This window comes from Petromyzon marinus, chromosome 57 (assembly GCF_048934315.1).
Source record: "Petromyzon marinus isolate PM22_M1 ecotype Great Lakes invasive population chromosome 57, UKy_Petmar_22M1.pri1.0, whole genome shotgun sequence".
In the NCBI taxonomy this organism is placed as follows: Eukaryota; Metazoa; Chordata; class Hyperoartia; order Petromyzontiformes; family Petromyzontidae; genus Petromyzon; species Petromyzon marinus.
The window spans coordinates 9541075-9566619 of NC_133723.1; the positions used below are offsets into that span (position 1 = coordinate 9541075).

A 25545-nucleotide genomic window follows, 5' to 3' on the forward strand; every position below is an offset into this window, starting at 1 on the left:
TGTCTTTAGTGTTGTAGTTGTTCGCGTTTGAGCGTCGTGGCGGGTGTGTGTGTGCGAGCGATGGGTGTGGTTGACCTATTTATTTTCTCGGAAAGCGGGGGGGGGCGGCGTGGGTCTTGCTACTTTAAAGTACATTGTATTATTAATGGGTGCGTGTGCGGGCGTGCGCGCATTTTGTCTGATTTCTTATCGAGAGCGTGCACGCGGGTCGCGAGGTTTTTTTTGTTGTTGTATGTTGTTGAAATAACTGGGTCACGTTTTTTTGTGCGTTTAAATTGCCCTGGATTCCTCGCCTGCGTCGATGGCGAGCGAGGTGCGCGCGTGACGCGTCCCGCGCGCACCTCGCAAAATCCGCTGTGCACGTTCACGCGTCAATTACATTAACACACCCGCTCACACTCGCATAGGATCCATAGAGTCTATAGGATCCATAGAGTCTATAGGATCCACAGAGCCTGTGTGAGTCTGTCCTAGGTTAAACTCTGGCTCCTTCGCCAATGACGTCCACTTCGCTCCAGGCGTGTTGATTATAATCCACACTCGCTTCGGCAATCCACAGCTGGATGAGGACTTTCCTCCACGCCGCTTTGTATTAATTTGAACAATGTTGTTGTTGATTTAGAGCTTTCGTGACTGCAGGAATTCATATTCCTGGTTCTTTCGGTAAAGTCACGTAGAAGGGAAACAATAAAATAATACAAATATAAAACAATAAAATTATCACGACGTTTCGACTGCAAAACAAGCAATCATCATCAGGTGCGAAAACCGTGGTGCTAACGTTAAAAATAATCGCCACTTTTTTCAAATTTTTCTTGCTGTGGTTTTCACACCTGATGATGATTGCTTGTGTTGCAGTCGAAACGTCGTGAGAATTGTATTGTTTCATATTTGTATTATTTTATTGTTTCCCTTCTATGTGACTTTACCGAAAGAACCAAGAATATAATGTTATTGTTGTAGTATTTTAGCAGGTAAAGTCCGCACTGAGCCAATATGTAGCCCTTCATTTTACAAGAGCGACCACCTGGCCATCACAAATGATGGCTCAGCCAAGTGGCTCATCATCATCGCGTGGACATTTATTACAAAGAGTTCTACAAAATCGGAGTGACCCGGGGACAAATCCACGCGACTACAGAGGGGGGAGGGGAGCGACATGCAAATTCCAAATATACAGCAGCAGGCGTCAGAGTTACGGTCAAGGTCGAACCCACGACCTCCTGCATACCGTGCGAGGTAGTTAACATCTCATAGCCACTGCGGCGTCCCCTACTTCACTGTGCTAGGCCAGCGCAGGGTCCGGAATCTGTCGGTCATGAAGATGACGACAGCGCGGCATGCAGCCGTCAGTGAGTTGAGCGGGGAAGGAGGAGAGGGATGGAGGAAGGGGAGGGAGGGAGAGGGAGGAGGAGAGGGATGGAGGAAGGGGAGGAAGGGAGGGAGAGGGAGGAGGAGAGGGATGGAGGAAGGGGAGGGAGGGAGGGAGGGGGAGGAGTGGAGGGATGGAGGAAGGGGAGGGAGGGAGAGGGAGGGAGGGGAGGGATGGAGGAAGGGGAGGGAGGGAGGGGTGGAGGGAGGGGAGGGAGGAAAAGGGAGGAGTGGACGGATGGAGGAAGGGGAGGGAGGGAGGGAGGGGAGGGGAGGAGGGGAGGGAGGGAGGGGGGAGAGGGGAGGGGAGGGGCAGAGGGAGTGAGGGAAAGGGAAGAGGGGAGGGATGGAGGAAAGGGAGGGAGGGAGGGGAGGGGGAGGAGGGGAGGGGAGGGGAGGGAGGGAGAGGGGAGGGGAGGGGAGGGGCAGAGGGAGGGAGGGGAAGAGGGATGGAGGTTGACGCTCATCACGGGTGACAAGGGTAACAACAAAAGGAAATGTAAATGAGATTGTAATTGGCTCGTTAACGGTTCGGCGGGCGCTGGCGTTCCGCTGCGTCACTCCAGACCCCCCCACCACCCCCCGCTGTGCGGCCCCCCCACGCCAGACTCGCAGGTGATGATTGTTTGGCTGCTTCAAGCACGGCGGTCAGACTCCCTGCCAAGGTGGGGTGGGGGTGGCTGTGTTGTTGGCAGGCGTGCGTCAGCGTAAATAACCTCCGGTGTGGGTTTAAAAAAAATACATATAAGCATATTTATTTATTTATTTCCATTTACTTTCATATTTATGTATATGTAATGGCTGTCAGCGTTGAGTGAATGCTTATCCGAAATTGGGAGGGGGGGGGGGGAGGGTTTGTTTAATTAAAAATTTCTAAAAAATCGTAAAAAAAAATGTTGCTACAATTTCAGATCCCCGTTGTTTTTTTTACTTCGTCGACGTCGCGTTGTGACGTCATCGCTCCGGATGAAGCTCGCGACATTTGCGATGACGTCACACCTTCGGATCGGTCCGAAATTAAGTGACGAGGACGAGAGAAAGAAACGCGTCCATGTGGGATCATCTGAAGGAAAAACTAAAAAAAAAAAAGTGCGCGCGTATCCGGGCTCCGTCCGTGAAAATTATACATTTTTCGCGTCCTCGCTCATCCAACAAAATCTCGAGGCATGTGCCTCAGGGTCCACGCCTGGCAGAATTCGGGGGAGGAGGGGGGTGGGGGGTCTCACTTTGGCACGCGCTCCGCCTACGAGAGTGAGGTTCGTCTCGCGAGCGAGATATTTTAGCATCTCAAGAGTTCCAATTTAGTCAAAAATCTGCGGCTGGCCTCGAGTCTCGTGCGATTGCGTTTTTTTGCCTGTGTGTGTGTGTGTCTCGTCTCTTGGTGACGGCAGTGTTGCCACCATCGGCTCACTACACATGAGAGCCCCGGTTTAATCACAACTTCTTAGCCTGTGTGAGCCTTCGAGTCTCTACTGTTGCCTATGGATGTCCATGTGAGTCATTGGGACTCTGTGAGTCTGCGGGTCTCTGAGTATGTGGGTCTCTATGTGAGTCTGTGGGTCTCTATGTGAGTCTGTGGATCTCTACGTATGTCTATGGATCTCCGTGTGAGTCTGTGGGTCTCTATGCGAGTCTGTGGGTCTCTACGTGAGTCTATGGATCTCCGTGTGAGTTTGTGGGTCTCTATGCGAGTCTGTGGGTCTCTATGTGAGTCTATGGATCTCCGTGTGAGTCTGCGGGTCTCTATGCGAGTCTGTGGGTCTCTACGTGAGTCTATGGATCTCCGTGTGAGTCTGTGGGTCTCTATGCGAGTCTGTGGGTCTCCGGGCGGCTAAAATGCAGCGAGTGGGCACAGGAGGGGTTACAGCTGGCGGTTCATCAATCGGTCATCTCAGTAATCGTCACTGGTGTTGGCCGTGAGCGGAAATCGAACTCGGGTCGCCGGGGTTCGGAGCGCAGCGCGCGAACCGCTACACTACCGTTTCTACACACAGACACACACATAGACACACAGACACACACAGACACACACATAGACACACAGACAGAACAACAACCGCCATTCGCCACTAAGTGGCGGTGACATCACCACGACGCTTTTGCCAGGCCATTTGCACCTTGAGGCCACGTGAAGCGTCGAACGCCCGCGGGCAGGAAGTCACGGGGCAGACCCAGGTGCCACGGGTCGACTGACTGAGATGACCGAGATGGCTCGCTGATGCACCACCTGTGCCACCTGCTGTGCCAACTTGCTGTGCTTTAGCCACCCGGCGCTCCGCTCGTTGTTGTGAGCGTCGCTCCTCCGCCCTCCGTTGTTGTTGGAGGGCGACTGCCTCCAACTGCCCAGTAGCGTCCTTCACGAGCCTCCTCCACAGAGGCCGATCTTGACACCGCTGGTACCAGTCATCGGCAAGTCCACTCAGCTCCACGTCCTCCTGTACCACATCACTTCATCTCTTCTCTAGCCCGTGCCGCGCCCGTTTAGCCCCCTCGATCCGGCCGAACAAAAGCTGTTTCGGCATGCGGTGGCTGGGCATGCGGGCTACATGACCCAGCCAACGCAGCCTTGCCTGCCGGAGGAGCTCACCGATGGGACTTTGCCCAGATCTTTCAAGAATTTGTGAGCTCCTCACACAATCCAGCCTGGTTAAACCCAGGATGTATCGTAGGCAGGCCAGCCTAAATGTTTCCAACCGGCGAAGATGCTCCATTAAGGGGTCCACGTTTCGCAAGCGTAGAGAAAGGCAGGAATTACCGTGGCCGAGAAGACCCGAAGCTTCGTGCGGAGCGACAGACCAGGTAGCTTCCACACAGCGCTACGCAACCGATGAAAAGATAATGCCGCTCGACTGATTCGGAGTGAGACCTCCGCTGTTAAACCGGAGCCGGTCATAAGCACACTGCCCAGGTATAGGAAACTCTCCACTCTCTCCACAACTGCCCCATCACCAATCGGGAGTTGTGGGGGACACCCACCCACACCCACACACACCCCACACACACACACCCACACACACACACCCACCCACACCCACCCACACACGCGCGCGCCAGTGAGTGAGTGATGGCGGTAGTCACTGCAGCTGAGGCTCTCCGCAACTTCCCAGGACGAGTTTCATTATTCCTCGTTAACGACACCCAAATGACGCCTGTTGGCTTCACGCCTCCCCCACCTCGTTACGCTCAAAGTTCATCCCGCGAAACAAAAATATACATACATACATGTGTCTTCCTAGATTTGAAGCTTTCGTGACTGCAGGAATCCATACTCTTTGGTTATTTCGGGAAAGTCACGTAGGTAGAAAAATAAAATAAAACCAAAAATAATATATAGCACTGATATAGTATCTTTTGGTACAAGTCATCAGTGATATATTATTTTATTTTATTTTATTTTTCACTGATATATATATATATTTGTTTCTACCTACGTGACTTTACCGAAAGAACCAAAGAGGATACATGTGTATTAATAATAAGTCAAAATATGTTTATAAATCGACAACAAAAGCGAATTGCAGAAACGGAAATAGATGTGCGGCACGCGCGAAATTATCGGTGGGAACGTTGCCATTAACACGCAGACCCAACGCTATCAACGGGTACACGTACAGCCCTGGATGGGGAAAGGTGTGGGCACTGCCACTTGTTCAGAAAGGACTCCAATCGAATCTGTCCTTATTTGAACAGGTAAGGCCTCACTGAGCTGTGTAGCTTTTTTTTTTCTTTCAGAAGCGACCTCGCCATGACCAAATGATAGTTCAGCGAAGGGGGTGCATCATCATCGTCATCATCATCGTCATCATCATCGTCATCATCATCGTCGTCACCATCCTCGTCGTCATCATCGTCGTCATCGTCATCATCATCGTCGTCATCATCATTGTCGTCATCATCGTCATCATCGTCGTCATCATTATCGTCGTCGCGTGGACATTCATAGCAGCCCAATTACTCTCAACGCGTGATGTCGATTCTAAATGTGGAGGAAACAACGGAGGACCCCGGAGAAAATCCACGCGACCACGGGGAGAGAGAGAGGGGGGGGGGGGGGGGTGGAAAAAACGCCAACTCAAAATATACAGGGTGCTTGAAAAACAATGTTAACACTTCCGACACTTTGCAACAACGCCGCAAGAAATGTGCCACCGCCTCCTCCTCCTGGCTCTGGAGACCGCCTGGAGGAGATTCCAGGCGCGCGTTGACAACGATGGCGAACACGTGGGAGACTCTTTGACTTTATGAAGCTATTAACATTACATTTGTTATCACGTTACAGTGTATTATTATCCGTCCCTTTTCCGTGAAAAACGATAGTCCCATATGAGTGTTGACATTCTTTTTTTTGAAGCACCCTGTATACACAGCAGGCATTAGGGTCGGGATCGAACCCACGACCTCCTGTGTACCCGGTGAAGTAGTCGACATCGCACCATGCTTGTGGAAGCGCAATGCCGTGACCGGACTACGCCACTCTGGTCAGCACGGATCGGGGTCAAGGTGGTTGTTTGATTTTTGCTGTGGTGCCCTCTGCTGCCCACAACACCGATGACTTCTCCTGCTGCTGCTGCTTCCACCACTGCTGACAACCCCGTCTGTTGCGTACGGCGATCGCTCGTCCGGGAACTATCCAGTTGGACACAACCACAACAGCAGCAGCAGCAGCAAGAATAACAACATTAATAATGATTACTCCAGTTGTGTAGTTTAATTGCAACGCAACTCTCCCTAGAGTCTCTCTCGCTCCCTGTCTCCCTCTCGCTCTCTCCCTCCCCCTCTATCGCTCTCACTCTGTCTCTCTCGCTCCCTCTATCGCTCTCTCTCCGTCTCCCTCCCCCTCGCTCTCTCTTTTTTACGATCAGAGGAAACAAGAAGATGCTCGGTGTAGTCGGCACTTTGCTTCGTTCATCATTTCGGGTTTTTTTAATGCTTTGCATTATGTAACCCCCCCCCCCCCCATTTTTAATGAAATATTTCACGAAATACACTCTCACTTATTCTTGGTTCTTTAGGTAAAGTCACGTAGAAGGGGAATAATAAAAAATAAAACAACAAAATTCTCACGACGTTTCCATTGCAACACCAAGCAATCATCATCAGGTGTGAAAACCACTCTCTCCTTCAGCCCCTCGCTCTGTCTCCATTCCTCTGCACGGATGATGAGCTCCTGAACTCGGTTCCCATGGGCTCCTGTGCAGTTGCACCGCCTGCACACTTGGGTAGCTACGTCACAGCCCCCCCCCCCCACTCCACCCACCCCAAACCCGACTTGGAATTGAACCTACGACTTTCTCTCCTCCGTGGCTACCGTCGGCCAGACGCGACGTGATGATTTAAACATTGATCAAGGGACCCATCGTTGTTATTGGATATTGTTGTTGTTGGGTGTTATTGTTGTTGTTACGGTGCGTCCATCAACTTGTTTTAACATCGACGCAATTAGGGTTCATTAGCAAGACGCATTCACGATGCTCCGTCATCACAGCTTTCGTAATTAATTAATCGTCACCCTCGTGTTAATGGATTATTTCATTGTTTATGTTTACGTGTAACATCTCCACCACCCACCTATCCATCACCCCCCCCCCACCCCACCTCCATCGCACACAAAGACAAAGATCTCCCGTAAAGATTCAAACACACCCACGCACGCACCCACACACACACGCTCCTTCACAAAAACAACGGTCCCCCTTATAGCCTTAACAGACTGTAGGGGCAAGTGCTGTTAGCGAGCACCTATGAAGGCCGGCACGGCATACGAGGGGGTGGGTGACCAGCATCACGCTCGACCGCCTTTATCTCCCGATGTTCACACGCCGCACCAGGTACTCATTTGAGGCTGAGTCAACCTAGGGGAGGCCCAGGGCCGGTTCAGATTACCGCCACTGCTGTTGGCCGTGAGCGGGAATCAAACTTGGGTGGCCAAGTTCGCAGCGCGCCAATTGTTACGCTACCGCTCCCCTATACGCACAGACGCACAGACACGCACGCTCCTGTACACCCACGCTCTCCCATAGACACACACACAAGACACACACACAAGACACATACACACAAGACACATACAAGACACACACACACAAGACACACACACACACAAGACACACACACAAGACACATACACACAAGACACACACACACACAAGACACACACACAAGACACACACAACACATACACACACATGACACACACAAGACACGCACAAGACACACAAGACACACATACACACAAGACACACACACAACACACACACACACAAGACACACAAGACACATACACACACAACACACACAAGACACACACAACACACACAAGACACACATACACACAACACACACACAAGACACACAAGACACACACAAGAAACACACACACAAGACACACACACAAGATACACACAACACACACAAGACAGAGACCACTACGCCCGGACAGCCTTAACAGACTGCATCCAGCAAGGGACTGCGGTTCACGAGCGGCGCCCATGGGTAGGAGCAGCAACCACTCGAGGCCCCACCCCCCTGCCCCAATCAGAGTATTTATTTATTTATTTACTTCAAGGTTCTTCCGGCTCCTTCGAGGTCCCCCCCCCCCCCGGCTCGTTAGCATTCCCCGCACGGCCGCGTCTTGCAGTGGCGAGACGCCCGCCCGCCCGCCCATTATAATTCCTCATTAGGGAATGATCGCTTCTGACAACTTCATCTCCCCCCCCCATCGCCCCGTCCCCCGCCGAGTAGCGTAACGAACGTGGGGGGCAGGTAGCGGTGGCCTTGCCCCCCACCACCGCCCCCTCGCGCCCTCGTGGCCAAAGCTGCGAGATGCCCCCCCCCCACCCCTGACCACGTGCCCCTACTGGAACATCTGTGACAAAAGAGCTTCACAGCTGATCGGATTCCTCCTCCTGGTATGAATGAATTGATTCCGAGATATGTTTTCGACAACGGTGTAAAACAACAACAACAACAACAACTTCAAGCGCGGTTTAGGTGTTCTCTCGACTTAAAAAGCTTTCGCGTAAAGCTCCACGTTTGATTTTTAGTTCGACGAGAGTGCCAACCTTTGGCGTCCGCAGGGTTTGCGCGCCGCGCGCTTTGTTTCTCCGTCGTCGTCGTACTCGTCGTCGACATCGTCACCGGGGTAGGCGAGCGGGCTGCTGCATTACGACGAAGACGGAGAGGAGCGAGCCCCCCCCACCCCCCACCCTCCCCGCCGCACAGCGTGAAATGTTGGAGACCGTGAGAGTGACGACGATGAGCGAAGAGACACATCACAGTATTGGGGGGCCGCACCTTGACCGATTGCCGCACCGCCTAGCTACGGTGGCCAGGAGATGTTAGCTACCTCGCCTGGTACGCAGGTGGTCGTTTGTTCGATCCCGACCCTGACGCCTGTTGCTGCTGTACATTTGGAGTTTGCGTGTCTCTCTCATCATCATCACGGTGGCTAGGAGATGTTAACTACCTCGCCTGGTATGAAGGAGGTCGTGGGTTCGATCCCGACCCTGACGCCTGTTGCTGCTGTACATTTGGAGTTTGCGTGTCTCTCTCATCATCATCATCATCATCACGGTGGCTAGGAGATGTTAGCTACCTCGCCTGGTATGCAGGAGGTCGTGGGTTCGATCCCGACCCTGACGCCTGCTGCTGCTGTACATTTGGAGTTTGCGTGTCTCTCTCTCCCTGTGATCACGTGGATTTTTCTCCGGGTCCTCCGCTGTTTCCCTCCACATTTAGAATCGACATGCGTTGTGAGAGTATTTGTTTGCTATAAATTTCCACGCAATGATGAGCCACTTCGTTGAGCTATCATTTGCGATAGCCAGGTGGCTTCTATTAAAAAGAGCTCTATAGCTCAGTGGGCCTTACCTGGTAAAAATAAAATAGTTTACTTTTAGTTCAACAGCACTTGCCCAAAGAGTCTGATGAAGCTGTACGGGTGAGATCTTTGTCTTTGCCTCTGTCCGCTCGCAGAGCCGCAGTTTGTGAACGCTGTGGAGTATGGCAACTACATCTACTACTTCTTCCGTGAGATGGCTGTGGAATACAGCACCATGGGCAAGGTGAGGACGTCGCAGGCACGGCGGTGGAGAGATGTCACCGACCTCGCCTGGCATGCGGGAGCTGAAGGGTTCAAACCCGACCTCGGCGATGCCTGTATATTTCGAGTTTGCGTGTCTCTCTCGCTCTCTCTCCCGCTCTCTCTCTCCCGCTCGCTCTCTCTCCCGCTCGCTCTCTCTCCCGCTCTCTCTCCCGCTCTCTCTCTCTCTCCCGCTCGCTCTCTCTCCCGCTCGCTCTCTCTCCCGCTCGCTCTCTCTCCCGCTCGCTCTCTCTCCCGCTCGCTCTCTCTCCCGCTCTCTCTCTCCCGCTCGCTCTCTCTCTCTCTCTCCCGCTCTCTTCTCTCTCCCGCTCTCTCTCTCTCCCGCTCTCTCTCCCGCTCTCTCTCCCGCTCTCTCTCCCGCTCTCTTCTCTCTCCCGCTCTCTTCTCTCTCCCGCTCTCTTCTCTCTCCTCTCCCTCTCTCTCCCGCTCTCTCTCCCGCTCTCGCTCTCTCTCTCCTGCTCTCTCCCGCTCTCTCTCTCCGTGGTGGTCACGTGGATTTTTCTCCGCGTCCTCCGGGTTTCTCTTTTTCCTCTCTCTCGACGTCGTGCGTTCAGAGATATTTGGCTGCTGTGAATTTCCGCACGGTGATGATGAGCCACTTTGTTGAGCTATCATTTGTGATTGCCAGGGTGGTTTCTGAAAAAAACAGAGCTGTGTAGCTCAGTGGGTCCTCCGTACCTGGTAAAATAAAATAAAACTGTTGAGTTTATTTTTGTTGAGGCGACCGCCCCGGGCCCCGCACATTGGGGGGCTCCGTGCTTCGACCTCACGGTGTCAGATGTAATGCTACCGGGGGGGTGGGGGGGGTTGCCCCGCACACCTCCCTTATGGACGGCCCTGAAGGGCAGGGCACAACGCAGTGAACATTCAAACAAACTACCGCCTCATTGTTCTCATTGTTGCATTGTGTCCAGCAACCCCTCTCTTGGGGGATCTCTGTGCGTGTCTGTGGGTCTCTGTACGTGTCTGTGGGTCTCTGTGCACGTCTGTAGGTCTCTGTGCGTGTCTGCAGGTCTCTGTACGTGCCTGTGGGTCTCTGTGCACGTCTGTAGGTCTCTGTGCACGTCTGTAGGTCTCTGTGCGTGTCTGTGGGTCTCTGTACGTGTCTGTGGGTCTCTGTGCACGTCTGTAGGTCTCTGTGCGTGTCTGCAGGTCTCTGTACGTGTCTGTGGGTCTCTGTGCACGTCTGTAGGTCTCTGTGGGTGTCTGTGGGTTTCTGTGCGTGTCTGTGGGTCTCTGTGCACGTCTGTAGGTCTCGGTGCGTGTCTGTGGGTTTCTGTGCGTGTCTGTGGGTCTCTGTGCACGTCTGTAGGTCTCTGTGTGTGTCTGCAGGTCTCTGTAGGTGTCTGTGGGTCTCTGTGCACGTCTGTAGGTCTCTGTGCGTGTCTGTGGGTTTCTGTGCGTGTCTGTGGGGTTCTGAGCGTCTCTGTGCATGTCTGTGGGTCTCTGTGCATGTGTCTGTGCATGTCTGTTGGTCTCTGTGCGTTTCTGTGGATCTCTATGCACGTCTGTGGGTCTCTGTGCGTGTCCGTGGGTTTTCGAGCGTCTCTGTGCATGTCTGTGGGTCTCTGTGCATGTCTCTGTGCATGTCTGTTGGTCTCTGTGCGTGTCTGTGGGTCTCTGTGCGTGTCTGTGGGTCTCTGTGTGTGTCTGTGGGTTTCTGAGCGTGTCTGTGGGTTTTAGAGCATCTCTGTGCATGTCTGTGGGTCTCTGTGCATCTCTCTGTGGATGTCTGTTGGTTTCTAAGCGTCTCTGTTTGTCTCTGTGTGTGTGTGTGGGTTTCTGAGCGTCTCTGTTTGTCTCTGTGTGTGTCTGCGGGTCTCTGAGCATGTCTGTGGGTCTCTCTGTTAGCCTGTAAGTCAAATAAATAAAGATTCGTCTTTTATTCATTCCGGAACCCAGTCGGCTTCACATTTTCACTCCAGCAACAACAAACAACAACAGCAAAGTCACGTAGAAATTTAAAACAACAACAGAACAATACCTCACCACCTCATTTTACAGACGTCACCACCACCAGCGCCACCACCACCGCCGCCACCACCACCTCATGTTGCAGACGTCACCACCACCACCTCATTTTACAGACATCACCACCACCACCAGCGCCACCACCACCGCATTTTGCAGACGTCACCACCACCAGCGTCACCACCACCTCATTTTGCAGACGTCACCACCACCACCTCATTTTGCAGACGTCACCACCACCACCACCTCATTTTACAGACGTCACCACCGCCGCCGCCACCACCGCCTCGTTTATTACAGACATCACCGCCAACCGCAAGTTAGTTCACCGCACGGCGCCGCGTCGGGGAAGTCCACCGACGCGGTCGAGACCGCCGGCGCTGACTCCCGCTCTGTTTCCCCGGCCGCGCGCCCCGCCAGGTGGTCTTCTCAAGGGTGGCGCGCGTCTGCAAGAACGACGTGGGAGGCTCGCAGCGCGTGCTCGAGCGCCACTGGACGTCGTTCCTCAAGGCGCGTCTCAACTGCTCAGTGCCAGGCGAGCCGCGTTTCTACTTCAACGTGCTGCGCGCCGTCACGGGCGTCGTGACGGCACGCGGCAGGGCGCTCGCCGTCGGCGTGTTCACCACGCCGCAGAACAGGTGAGGGAGACGGGGGTTTGGGGGCTGTGTCGTGTGGGTTTAGGTGAGTGTGGGTGGTGAGAGTGTGTGGGTGGTGAGAGTGTGTGGGTGGTGAGAGTGTGTGGGTGAGAGTGTTTGTGGGTGAGTGTGGGTGGTGAGAGTGTGTGTGGGTGAGTGTGGGTGGTGAGAGTGTGTGGGTGGTGAGAGTGTGTGGGTGGTGAGTGTGTGTGGGTGTGTGAGTGTGGGTGGTGAGAGTTTGTGGGTGAGAGTGTGTGGGTGGTGAGAGTGTGTGTGTGAGAGTGTGTGTGGGTGGTGAGAGTGTGTGGGTGAGAGTGTGTGTGTGAGAGTGTGTGTGGGTGAGTGTGGGTGGTGAGAGTGCGTGTGTGAGAGTGTGTGGGTGGTGAGAGTGTGTGGGTGGTGAGTGTGTGTGGGTGTGTGAGTGTGGGTGGTGAGAGTGTGTGGGTGAGAGTGTGTGGGTGTGTGAGTGTGTGTGTGTGAGAGTGTGTGGGTGAGAGTGTGTGGGTGGTGAGAGTGTGTGGGTGAGAGTGTGTGGGTGGTGAGAGTGTGTGGGTGTATGAGTGTGTGTGTGAGAGTGTGTGTGGGTGGTGAGAGTGTGTGTGTGAGAGTGTGTGTGTAATGTGTGTGTGTGGTGAGAGTGTGTGGGTGTGTGAGTGTGTGTGTAATGTGTGCGTTCGACACTTCACGTGGCCTCAAGGTGCACACGGCCTGGCACAAGCGTGGTGGTGACGTCACCGCCACTTAGTGGCAAATGGCGGTTGTTATGTTATGTTAGTGTGTGTGGGTGAGAGTTCGGGTGTGTGAGAGAGAGACACACCGTGAGTGGGTGTGAGAGTGTGTGGTGTGAGAGTGTGAGTGTGAGAGAGACACTGTGAGTGGGTGTGAGAGTGTGGGTGAGAGTAGGGAGTGGTGGTGTAGCGGTTAGCGCCGCTGCGCTACGAACCCGGTGACCCGAGTTCAATTCCTGCTCACGGCCAACACCGGTGACGATCATCTGAACCGGTCCTGGGCCTTCCCTAGGTCGACTCAGCCTCAGATGAGTACCTGGTGCGGTGTGTAAACATCGCCACTGGGGAGACAAAGGCGGTCGGGCGTGGCTCCGGCCACCCACCCATTCGTGTGCCTTTACGGCCTTCGTAGGTGCTCCTCGCTAACAGAACTTTGTCTCTCAAAAGTGTTGAAGGCCACACGTGGGATCTTTGTCTTGCGTGTGCGGTGCGTGTGCGGTGCGTGTGCGGTGCGTGTGCGGTGCGTGTGCGGTGCGTGTGCAGTATCCCCGGGTCGGCCGTGTGTGCCTTCGACATGGTGGACGTGGAGGGAGTGTTCGACGGACGCTTCAAGGAGCAGCGGCTGCCCGACGGCGGCTGGACCACGGTGCCCGAAGACAAGGTGCCCAGACCCAGGTGCGTGCCCACGTGCCACGGTCCGCCCCCTGGGGGCGTGCACGGCGAATCGGGGCAACAGCCCTGGGCCCCGTGCTTTTGGGGGGGGGGGGCGGGCGGGCGGGCGGGCGCACTTCGACCCCACGGTGGCGAGATGTTAATGCAGAAGGTCGTGGGTTCGATCACCGGCCCTGATGTGATGCTTCCCGGGCCCTGCAAAAGTATGAGCTAAAAACTAAACTATTTGTTTATTTTACCAGGCGAGGCCCAGTGAGCTGCGTAGCGCCTCTTCAGAAGCGACCTGGAGATCACAAATGATAGCTCGAGGAAGTGGGGAAGTGGCTCACCATCTTGCGGAAATTTATAGCAGCCAAATATTCTAAACGCATACATTTTGACTTAAAACTTTCGTGACTGCAGGAATTCATATTCTTGGTTCTTTCGGTAAAGTCACTTAGATAGAAAATAAAATTAAAATAAGAAATGTAAACTAAAAATCATATTTTTTTATTTTTTACTTTACCGAAAGAACCATTAGACTCTAAACGCATGTCTCTAAATGCGGAGGGAAAACTCCAAGGACTCGGAGAAAAATTCACACAACCACGGAGAGAGAGAGAGAGAGACACGCAAACTCCAAATATACAGCAGCAGCAGGCGTCAGAGTCGGGATCGAACCCACGACCTCCTGTAAGCCAGGCGAGGTAGTTAACATCTCATAGCCACCGTGATGATGGTGAGAGTGAGAGACACGCAAACTCCAAATATACAGCAGCAGGCATCAGAGTCAGGATCGAACCCACGACCTCCTGTAGACCAGGCGAGGTAGTTAACATCTCATAGCCACCGTGTTGATGAGAGAGAGAGAGACACGCAAACTCCAAATATACAGCAGCAGGCGTCAGAGTCGGGATCGAACCCACGACCTCCTGTAGACCAGGCGAGGTAGTTAACATCTCATAGCCACCGTGATGATGATGAGAGAGAGAGACACGCAAACTCCAAATATACAGCAGCAGCAGTCATCGTCAGGGTCGGGATGGAACCCAAGACCTCCTGTATACCAGGCGAGGTAGTTAACATCTCCTAGCCACCGCACCCCCACGTTGTACGGCCCTGCCCCCCATGTACACATCCTCTCTCGTGCCCCCGCCCCCCTCCCCCAGGCCTGGCTGCTGTGCGGGCACGGGCAGCGCTCGTGACGTGCGCAGCTCGGTGGAGCTGCCGGACGAGACGCTGGCGTTCATCAAGACGCACCCCCTGGTGGAGGACAGCGTGCCGGCCCTGCTGCACCGGCCCGGCTTCACCAAGACCATGGTCCGGTGCGTGATGACGACGGTGGTGACAATGACGACGACGATGATGATGATGATGATGGCAATGACGATGACATTGATCACAATAACGACAGCGACGATGAAGATGATGATGACAACGATCACAATGATGACGACGACGATGATGATGATGATGACAATGATCACAATGATGACGACGACGACGATGATGACGATTACAATGATCTCAATGACGACGACAATGATGACAATGACAATGATCACAATGAGGACGGCGATGATGACGATGCCAATGATCTCAATGACAACGGTGACGATGACAACGATCACAATGACAACGATGACAATGACAACGATGACGATGACGACGATGACGACGACGGCGACGATGACATCGACCACAACGACGACGGCCGGGTGACGACGCCGCCGCCGTCCCCCCCAAAGGTACCGCCTCACCAAGATCGAGGTGGACACGGAGGCCGGGCCCCATGGTAACCACACGGTGATCTTCCTGGGCTCGGAGGACGGCGTGCTGCTCAAGGTGCTCTCCCAGGAGGGCGGAGCCTGGGCCGGCGGGGGCGGTGGGGGGGGGCCGTCCGGGCGGGGGGCTCCGGCGGAGGGGGCCGCCGGCGGCGCCCCCTCGGGCCTCCTGCTGGAGGAGATCCACGCCTACAACCCGCACAGGTGACGGAGCGCTCGCGTGGCACCGTCACGTTGCCTGCGTACGGTGGACTTCTTCCGCGCCGGACGGAGCCGTCCGTGCTAATGTGTGTACGTTGAACTTCTTCCGCGCCGGACGGAGCCGTCCGTGCTAATGTGTGGGTCTCTATAGGTTATGGGTGTCTCTATGGGTCTCTGTGGGTCTCCGTGGGTCTCCGTGGGTCTGCTGTTAGCGAGTGCCTGTTGAGGCCGGGCCGGCGCGCTAGGGGACGTTGTGGCCAGCACCACGCTACGCCCGCGATGCTGATGCTGGTGATAATGATGATGATGCTGCAGATGTAACGTGGATGGCATGGAGGATGGGCACATCATAATACTGCTGCTGATGTTCCTGCAGTTTCTGATGATGATGACGGTGCTGCTGCTGCTGATGATGATGGTGGTTATGATGATGATCCTAATGACGATGGTGCTTATTTTGATGATGGTGCTGATGGTTCTGATGATGATGATGATGGTGCTGATGATGATGATGATGGTGTTGATGAAGATGGTGCTAATGCTGATGATGGTGCTGATGCTGATGAAGGTGCTTATGCTGATGGTGGTGTTGATGATGGTGCTGATGCTGTTAATGGTGCTGATGCTGATGATGGTGCTGATGCTCATAATGGTGCTGATGCTGATGACGACGGTGGCGATGCTGATGACGATGGTGCCCCAGGTGTAACGTGGACGGTGTGGAGGACCGGCGCATCGTGGGCCTGCAGCTGGACCGTGCGCACCACGCCCTCTTCGTCGCCTTCCCGTCGTGCATCGTCAAAGTGGCGCTCAGCCGGTGCGAGCGCCACGCACGGTGCAAGCGGTGAGACCCCCACGACCCCCCCTGTGCATAGCCTCAACGGACTGTTGGGGCGAGCGCTTCTAGCGAGCCGCAGCGCCTGTGAAGGCCGGCACTGTGGCACACGAGGGGACGGGTGGCCGGCATCCCACCCGGCCGCCTTTGTCTCCCCAGTGGCGATGTTTGCACATCGTAGCAGGCATTGATGTTGAGGCTGAGTTGACCTAGGGGGAGGCCCAGGACCGGTTCAGATAATCTGTGTCCCCATACTCGCACTCACCCCCACCCCCTGCGTCCTCACGCTCACCCCTCCGTGTCCCCACCCCCACCCCTCCGTGTCCCCACCCCCACCCCTCCGTGTCCCCTCCGTGCGTGGAGCAGAACCTGCATTGCGTCACGTGACCCGTACTGCGGCTGGGCTCGCGAGGGGTCGTGCGCCCGCATCACCGCCCCCACCAGGTGAGGCCACGCTCACCCCTACCCCACCCCACCCCTACCCCACCCCTACCACACCCCTACCCCACCCCACCCCTACCCCACCCCTACTCCACCCCTACCCCACCTCACCCCTACCCCACCCCTACCACACCCCTATCCCACCCCACCCCTACCCCACCTCACCCCTACCCCACCCCTACCCCACCCCTACTCCACCCCTACCCCACCCCTACTCCACCCCTACCCCACCTCACCCCTACCCCACCCCACCCCTACCCCACCCCTACCCCACCCCTACCCCACCCCTATCCCACCCCACCCCACCCCTACCCCACCTCACCCCTACCCCACCCCACCCCTACCCCACCCCTACCCCACCCCTACCCCACCCCTACCCCACCCCACCCCTACCCCACCCCTAATCCTCCACCCCTACCCCACCCGTCCATGGACTCGTGTTGACGGTACATTCCCGCCGTCCCTCCCCGTGTGTCTAACCCCGCAGCGTTCCGTACGAACAGGACATCGAACACGGCAACTCCAAGGGGCTCGAGTACTGCCAAGGTAAGGAGGCCTTTCTGCACTGCATTCTGGGGCGGATTGAGGGGCGGGCGGTAATGCGTCTCCCTCTCGGGGCGCGGCGGGGCCACTTTTCCGAGCACGGCATTCCCTCGCTTTTCACGAACTCGCTGACCGCGACTTTGGGCTGTCCGCCGGATGGCATCTGGGACTTTGACGCGAGCACTGCATCGGGAGGGAGCGACTCAGCTCTCGCGCTCCGCTCCCTTCCACCGCAGCCTCAGCCACCGCTGCCTCGCCTTGCCCAGCCCTCGCTCGTCTACGGACGACATGGATGATGCCCGCCCCGACCCCAGTCTATCTGGATGTGTCTCGATCATCATCATCATTATCACCACCACCATCATCATCATCATCGTGATGATGATGTTAAGGAGCATAAGCCACCACCACGCTAACTCCGGTTATCCTCGCAGCAGCGGCTTTTGGCTGCTGACCATCAAACAAAGACTGTAACACCACATCACGGCGCTTCCAAATGTGCTTCTGCGGCCGTCTGGAACGCTCTTCCTTCCGAAATTACGAAGCCACTGAGAGCTATGATGCACATTGAAATCATCATCTCGATTGCCAAACCCATTTGGCCCAAGAAAGTTGTTGTCGGGCCCTGTTTGGAATTCTGAACAATGTATTTAGACGCCACTATAATCGCAGCTCGGTCTGCGAGCAATGTTTGGACGTCATCATGAAACTATTTTATTTTATTTTTGACCTGGTGAGGCCTGCTGAGCCATCCACACGACCACAGAGAGAGACATCGCAAACACCAAATATACACGCGGCTAGGGTCAGGATTGAACCGACGATCTCCTGCATACCTGCGAGGTAGTTAACATCTCGCCATCAAACTTAATTTGAAGCTTTCGTGACTGCAGGAATCCATACTCTTTGGTTCTTTCGGCAAAGTCACGTGGGTATAAAAATAAAATAAACCATGGCACTGCATATACACACACAGTATACACAGTATATATAGTACTACTATGACCGCAATGTTATTGAGTAAAGTGTTGAGTTTGGAGTTGAGTTTCCAGAAGCGACCCTGGCGATCACAAATGCTAGCTCAACGAAGTGGCTCATCATCATCATCATCTTGTGGAAATTTACAGCGGCAGCCAAATTCTCTGAACGCACACTCAAATCTCAACGCCCATACAATCGCGTGACCGGGAGCATTTGTTTGGCTGTGTCGGCTGGGTGGTGGAGGGCTCTAACAACGCGTTACTCTTTGCCACGTCAGTACGTGGCCTAACCCCGGAATTATGTTGTGAGTCGTAACGCTGGGTGCGGAAACGCACGTGTTTAAGCGTGTGTGTGTTTGTTTGTGTGTGTGCGTGTGTTTGTGCGTGTGTGTGTGCACGCATCTGTGCGTGTGTGTGCGTGCGTGTGCATGTGTGTGTTTTACAGCCGAAGGCTTCGTGGCAATAAATGGTGAGCAATTCTTTTGCCTTCCTCCCTCCCAGGCCCCTGAGCCTTTGTGTGGGCTTCTGTTTGTTCGCTGCGCCGAGGTGCCATCGGCAAGCATCCGCCAAATCGCGCGTAATAATAATAATAGAACAAAATTCGAGCTGCCACGTTTAATCTTGCAAATATATATAAAACACAATCACGATTTTTTTTATTTACAAGAAAAAGTAACAAAAAAATGACTCGAATTACATTTTTATTATTATTTTACAAAATGCGCCTTTGTCGGATTGTTATCTTACTTTCTTTCTTAGCGCACCCGCCACTAACGCTGCCGCTGCCGGTGAAATGAATAATTTTCATCTGCAAAAGCCAAAGGCAACCGTCGTCAATGCCTGGGGTCCGCCGCTCAGATTGTCCTTCATTACGCGTCCATTTCTCCGCAAAGCAGTTGGGAGCAAACGCGGCCCCCCATATTTATATTTAGCCAACGGCGTTGATGCTCGCAATTCTGGCGGCGCTGGTTGCGACAGCCGGCGAAGCGTCTCCGTGCGAGTCGTTCTATCCGGCGCGTGGATCGCGCCCCTCCACCATTGCCGGCGGTGTGCCGAAGCCAGTGACAGCTTGACGTTTAATTCGGCTTCGTCGGGTGGTGGAGAGGGGGCGAACGACAAAGAATTTCAAATCGACCGCCACCACTGCCACCATCGCCACGTGGCGGTGGTGGCAGTGGTGGCGGTCGTTTGAAAATGCCCACCACAAATATTCTGATGCGGAGTTCTCGGAACGTGGAGCGGACCGCGGTCGAGCGACCCTGTAGCGGCCCTCGAATGAGCGATCCGCACGGTCGGCCAACGCACGGCGCGACAGAGCTTCACGGTACGCGGGTGGGTGCCGACCCATGGCTGGTACCGCGCGTGCAGCGGGGCACGGGAACCGATCCCGACACGAAAAGTCGCGGGAACGCCATTGCAAGAAAGTCGCCCCGGGTGAAAGTGACGCTTCGACAACGCGTCGCATCCTCAAATAAGACCGTCGACACGCCCCGAGGGACGGCACGAATCCCGGATGTAACCGCGTCCGGAACGCACGTGTGCCGCCCCCCCCCCCCCCCCCGCCCCCCTCCCATGGGTCACGGTTGGCTACGTACGGTGCGAAAGAAGTTCAACGTACGTGCGTGCGTGTACGTACGTTACCGTCCGTACAAAATTTTAATATTTTTTATTTTACACGGGAATAAATATTTTCAGGAGCGTCGAGGCCCGAGTGAGACGCTTCCGGTGCAATAATAGAGAACGTTATTACATTAATTCTGGGTGAGCGCTGAAAAATCAAGGGCGCATGTTCTCTGCCCGCCCCGCTAGACCAACCTCTCCCCCCCTCGGGTCGAGCCACCGAATTTATATTTTCCCTTTCTTTCCAATTTATATTCCGTCCCGCCGCCATAATATTTTTTGCGCGAGGTGGCGCGTTTATGCGTTCCAGCTCCAGCCCGCCTCTCGCTCCGTCAGCCCCAAATGCGAGGTCGAGCAGTCAATAACCGTCCATCAATCACCGACTCGACACCGCTCCACGTCCACAACAATCCGCACATCACACTGGAGCGACCCGCAACCACCCTCTCTCTCCCCTCCTCCCCTCCCTACCCCCTCCTCCGCTTGGGGTCTGCTGCTGTCTATTGCATGCCGTAGAGATGCGTAGAGACCCATTGACTTGCTTGCAGACCCGTAGACGTTCATAGAGACCCGTAGGCCACCGGCGGTCCCACTGGTGGCCTTTAGCGCGGCTAAAGGCCACCAGTGCTGCCGTGAAACCCCCAATAGTTTCAAATCAAATGTGTGGCGGCCCATCCTCGCACCGATGATGTCGTATTGGCGAAAGTGCCCCCCACCCTCCCGCTCTGAAAATTAGTGAAGAACACCCCCACTTCTCGCTTGAAGAAAAGTCATCGTAAAATCAATTGGGTAGAGTGAGATTCTTATTTTTAAAGTCAGTGATTATTATTTTTAAGGTCAGTGATTATTCCTGTTCTAAAGGAGTAGCCATAACCAGCGCGTTTCCTGTTTGCTTCTCCTGAGAGTGTGGTGGCAATTCCACATTCCTATGGCGGGGGTGAGTTACTCCATAGGGCAGCCAATGTTGACTTCCCCACAAAGTAGTGCGCGTTATATCGACCTATGGGGATGATTGGCTGAGCCAAAATCTCAACCACTAAGCCTTAACTCCGAACCCCAAAGCCTCAAGCCCAAACCCTAACTCCTAACCATGCACCCTAACAAAAACCTAAACCCTCACAAAAACCGAAACTCTGAACTCCAAATCTGCAACCCTAACTCCTAACCCTAAACTCCTAGCTTCAATCCCAAAACCCTAACCAGAACCCTAAAACCATGACTACTCTTCACCCTGACCCCAGACGCCAAACCCTCAACCTTAACTCCAAAACCCTGACACTAACCTCCTACCCCCCCAAGTAACATCTGTGATTGGATGAAAATCCTGGTCTGCGCTTGGATATGTGAAGAAAACAAATCCCCACCTCGGCGACGGTACCCGACGATGGGTTACCTTCCTCGCGACCACGTGACCTCCCTTCGCGATGTGTTCCCGCGTTGACCCTTGACCCCCGCCCCGCCCGGGCACCCCCGCCCCCCCCTCCCCGCGCGTCTCAACTCTTGACCTCGCCGCAGACTCTGCCCAGCCGCAGCAGCCCCCCACGCCAAGGGCCGGGGGGTCCGGGGGGTCCGGGGGGGCCGCGCCCGCCACGGCCGCCCCCCCCCGCATCACCGCGGGGCACGTGCCGGCCGTGTCGGCAGAGAGGCACCACCCGCCGGGCGCCAAGGAGGGTAAGGAGGGAAGGGCTCGGTCCACGCGCCTTAGCGGAGAGAGGAGAGAGAGGAGGGAGATAGACGCTCGCACCTCCAACACGTATTCTTGGTTCTCTCGGTAAAGTCACGTAGGTAGAAAATTCAATGGAAAAAAAACATTTTTCTAATATAAATAATACATTGAAAATAATAAAAGCAATTTTTTTATTGTATTCTTTTTTATTTTTAAATTTGCTTTTATTGAATTTTCTATCTACGTGACTTTACCAAAAGAACCAAGAATGTGAATTCCTGCAGTCACGAAAGTTTAAAGTCAAGTTTCCAACACGTAGGCCCAAGCCTTCTCCAAGCCGCCACCTCTATACACTCATGTGCACATGCACGGGTCTCAGTTGCTCGTCTGTGGGTCCTGCTATGGGTCTCTGTGTGAGTCTAAGAGGGGATCTACGTGAGGCTGTTGAGTGTATGTCAGGCTGTTGAGTGTATGTCAGGCTGTTGAGTGTATGTCAGGCTGTTGAGTGCTATGGTTGATGCTTCGTGAGTGGGCGCAGCTGCTCATGGGCGTGCGGGCGCCGTGGGCCATAAGCAGACCAGCGCCGGGCTACGGACTTCCAAAGAGACCCGTAGACTCTCATAGAGACCCGTAGACTTCTGTAGAGACCCGTAGACTTCCGTAGAAACCTGTAGACTTTCATAGAGACCCATAGACTTTCATAGAGACCCGCAGACTTCCGTAGAAACCTGTAGACTTCCATAGAGACCCACAGACTTCCATAGAGACCCGTAGACTCTCATAGAGACCCGTAGACTTCTGTAGAGACCCGTAGACTTCCGTAGAAACCTGTAGACTTTCATAGAGACCCATAGACTTTCATAGAGACCCGCAGACTTCCGTAGAAACCTGTAGACTTCCATAGAGACCCACAGACTTCCATAGAGACCCGCAGACTTGCATAGAGACCCGTAAACAAACATAGGGCCCAGTGGCGCAGGCGGTGCAACTGCACTGGGCCCACTCCCACGACACTTCATCAAACTGATTGCGACCCGCACACACTCTCCTATAGATGTGAAGGATGACATCGGCTTAAATTTGACTCTCCGAATGAATGAACGAATGAATGAAGAGTGGACGGCTACGATCACAATCGCCCACAGCCCGGGGGGGTGGAGGGGTAGGGTGGAGGGGGACTGAAAATCTCTGATTTCACTGCGATCGCTTCCATCGCTCATTGGATCACCGCGCGACTCTAACAAACAAGCAACGCCTTTCCCCCCCCCCCACCCCCCGCGACAAATTTCCATGTCCGCCGCAGCCCCGAACCAGCGGTGGAAACTCCACGTTCCCGCGGTGGCGGCGAGCCCAGTCAATCCGTAGGGACGGCCACCGATTGGACGCTCGTGTGCGGCGTGGAGCGGGAGAGGCGTTGGTTGGTCCCGCGTTGCTTTGCACGTGCACATGCATGGGGCGGCGGCGCTGCCCGAGTGTTTTCGCTTCGTCCGGTACCGGCCGGGGTGTTTCGGTGAAGGGTCACGCAAGGGGGGTGGGGGGGGGGGGGGGGTTGCTCGGGGCTCTCGTCAATGGTCACACCGCTCCCCTGCTCGACTGCTCACCGCCTCGACCCGCTCGACCGATCGACCAATCAGTCGAGCGGCCGATGGGACGCTCGCCGCTTCCCTTGCGCGAAGGATTTTGGCCGGGCGATCGATTTGCGGTCACCGCTTTCCCCCCGCAGTTCGCTCCTGGAGAGAAGCACTCCCGCTCGAAGCGACGGGGCCCTCTCTCCCGTTAGATTCTCGCATTGTGAGTCTGGGGCGATCGGAGGGACTGATTGTCCACTCTCGTTTTCATCGTGACTACCACCACTACCACCGCCGTGGCTTTTCTCCGGCTGCCTCCTGTTTTCCTCCCACTTGTGTGACAGACACTCTGGCTGGAAACATCTCAAAATTTAAACCCAACTCAAAAGCAGAACTCTGCTGAAAACTTTTCCTTGGACTCGGTGTGACATTCCTGGAAAAAAGAAGTCATTATTATTAAGTAATATCTTCTGTTGTTGTGCAGCCAATAACGGTCTTCCTAGGGCCGAGTATTGAACAACCCCATCGCCGCTATTTGTCTTCAGATTCTCTCCCGGCCACACAGTTGACCGCGCCCTTCAAGCGCCACTCTCACACACACGAGTGCAAGGACCACCAACCCCCCCCACACCCCCTCTGGCAATTGATCTTCCCACGCTCGTCGTCCAGACGTCGACGAGCGCGCCCGGGTGTGTGGGTGTGTGTGGTCCGGTCAACGGCACGTCCATGAACCGAATTTAGCAGTTCAACATCATTCGAGCAATGCTGCTGCTGTTGCTGCTGCTGCTACTACTGCTGCTACTGCTGCTGCTGCTACTACTGCTGCTGCTGTTGCTGCTACTACTGCTGCTGCTACTGGTGCTACTGCTGTTGCTGCTACTGCTGCTGCTGCTACTGCTGTTGCTGCTACTGCTGCTGCTGTTGCTGCTACTACTACTGCTGCTACTGCTGCTACTTCTGCTGCTGCTACTGGTGCTACTTCTGCTGCTACTGGTGCTACTGCTGTTGCTGCTACTGCTGCTACTGCTGTTGCTGCTACTACTGCTGCTACTACTGTTGCTACTACTGTTGCTGCTACTGCTGCTACTACTACTGCTGTTGCTACTGCTGCTACTGCTGTTGCTGCTACTGCTGCTGCTGTTGCTGCTACGGCTGCTACTGCTGCTACTCCTGCTGCTGCTACTGGTGCTACTGCTGTTGCTGCTACTACTACTGCTGCTACTGCTGCTATGACTGCTACTACTGTTGCTGCTACTGCTGCTGCTACTACTGTTGCTACTACTACTGTTGCTACTGCTGCTACTGCTGTTGCTGCTACTACTACTGCTGTTACTACTACTGCTGCTACTGCTGCTACTTCTGCTGCTGCTACTGGTGCTGCTGCTGTTGCTGCTACTGCTGCTACTGCTGTTGCTGCTACTACTGCTGCTACTACTGTTGCTGCTACTGCTGTTGCTGCTACTACTACTGCTGCTGCTGCTACTGCTGTTGCTGCTACTGCTGTTGCTGCTACTGCTGCTGCTACTGCTGCTGCTACTGCTGCTACTACTACTGTTGGTACTACTGCTGCTGCTACTACTACTGCTGCTGCTACTACTACTACTGCTGTTGCTACTGCTGCTACTACTGTTGCTGCTACTACTGCTACTACTGTTGCTGCTACTGCTGCTGCCGCTACTGCTGCTGCATTGGCATCGGTGCACAACAACAGTCAACAACACAAACCTCAGCACATTCTTTTTGTCAAGATCACTGTGCGGCCTTAAAACGAAAAAATAAATCCTAGTTATATTAAAATTGTGAAAAAAATATTTGTTTATTTTACCAAGTCAAGGCCCACTGAGCTACGTAGCTCTTTTTCAGAAGCGACCTGGCCATCATGAATGACAGCTCAACGAAGTGGGCTTATCATCATCATCGTCGTGTGGAAATTTAAAGCAGCCAAATGCTCTAAAGGCATGACGTTGACTCGAAATGTGCAGAGAAAAACCGGAGGACCCGGAGAAAAATCCACGAGAGAGACAATGCAAACACAAAATATACAGCAGCCGGTCGAACCCACGACCTCCTGCCGACCAGGCGAGGTAGTTAACATCTCGCCACCACGGCACCACACATATATATACACAACATACACAGTGTGTATATATTACTCTCACGGCCACAGTGTTATTGGTGTAAGTGTTGAGTTTGGAGTTGAGTTTAAATAACAGCATAAGTCGAGAAGACACACGGCATGCCGGTGAGCGGCTGAGGAGGAGCGGATTGGCCCTGTCTGGGAGTCCAACTTGAGGCCCCCGTGTGCTGTACTGCGCCCGATGCTCTTGGTGTGACCGCTTAATGCATTGCATGATGCTCGTCGCCAATCTGTCAGTGTTACATAGACTCCGTGTGTGTGTGTGTGTGTTTTCGTGTGTGTGTCTGTGTGGGGGGAGCAGTGGTGTAGCGGT

The 25545-nt window shown here is 54.4% G+C and overlaps 1 protein-coding gene across 10 annotated transcripts in view; it reads left to right on the top strand.

Annotated features, from left to right (window-relative positions):
* LOC116954900 (semaphorin-6A-like) overlaps nt 1-25545 on the top strand; it is a 179372-nt gene that overhangs the window by 145104 nt on the left and 8723 nt on the right. For 8 of the 10 annotated variants that reach the window (XM_076052753.1, XM_076052751.1, XM_076052752.1 and 5 more), the window contains 10 exons: nt 9346-9434; nt 11864-12081; nt 13350-13481; nt 14627-14782; nt 15206-15445; nt 16146-16286; nt 16644-16721; nt 17206-17264; nt 18687-18710; nt 21377-21532. In XM_076052753.1, coding sequence (XP_075908868.1) covers nt 9346-9434; nt 11864-12081; nt 13350-13481; nt 14627-14782; nt 15206-15445; nt 16146-16286; nt 16644-16721; nt 17206-17264; nt 18687-18710; nt 21377-21532 — 1293 coding nt within the window. The remainder of the gene's footprint in view (nt 1-9345; nt 9435-11863; nt 12082-13349; nt 13482-14626; nt 14783-15205; nt 15446-16145; nt 16287-16643; nt 16722-17205; nt 17265-18686; nt 18711-21376; nt 21533-25545) is intronic. The other 2 variants (XM_032975713.2, XM_076052759.1) reach the window with 2 other exon arrangements.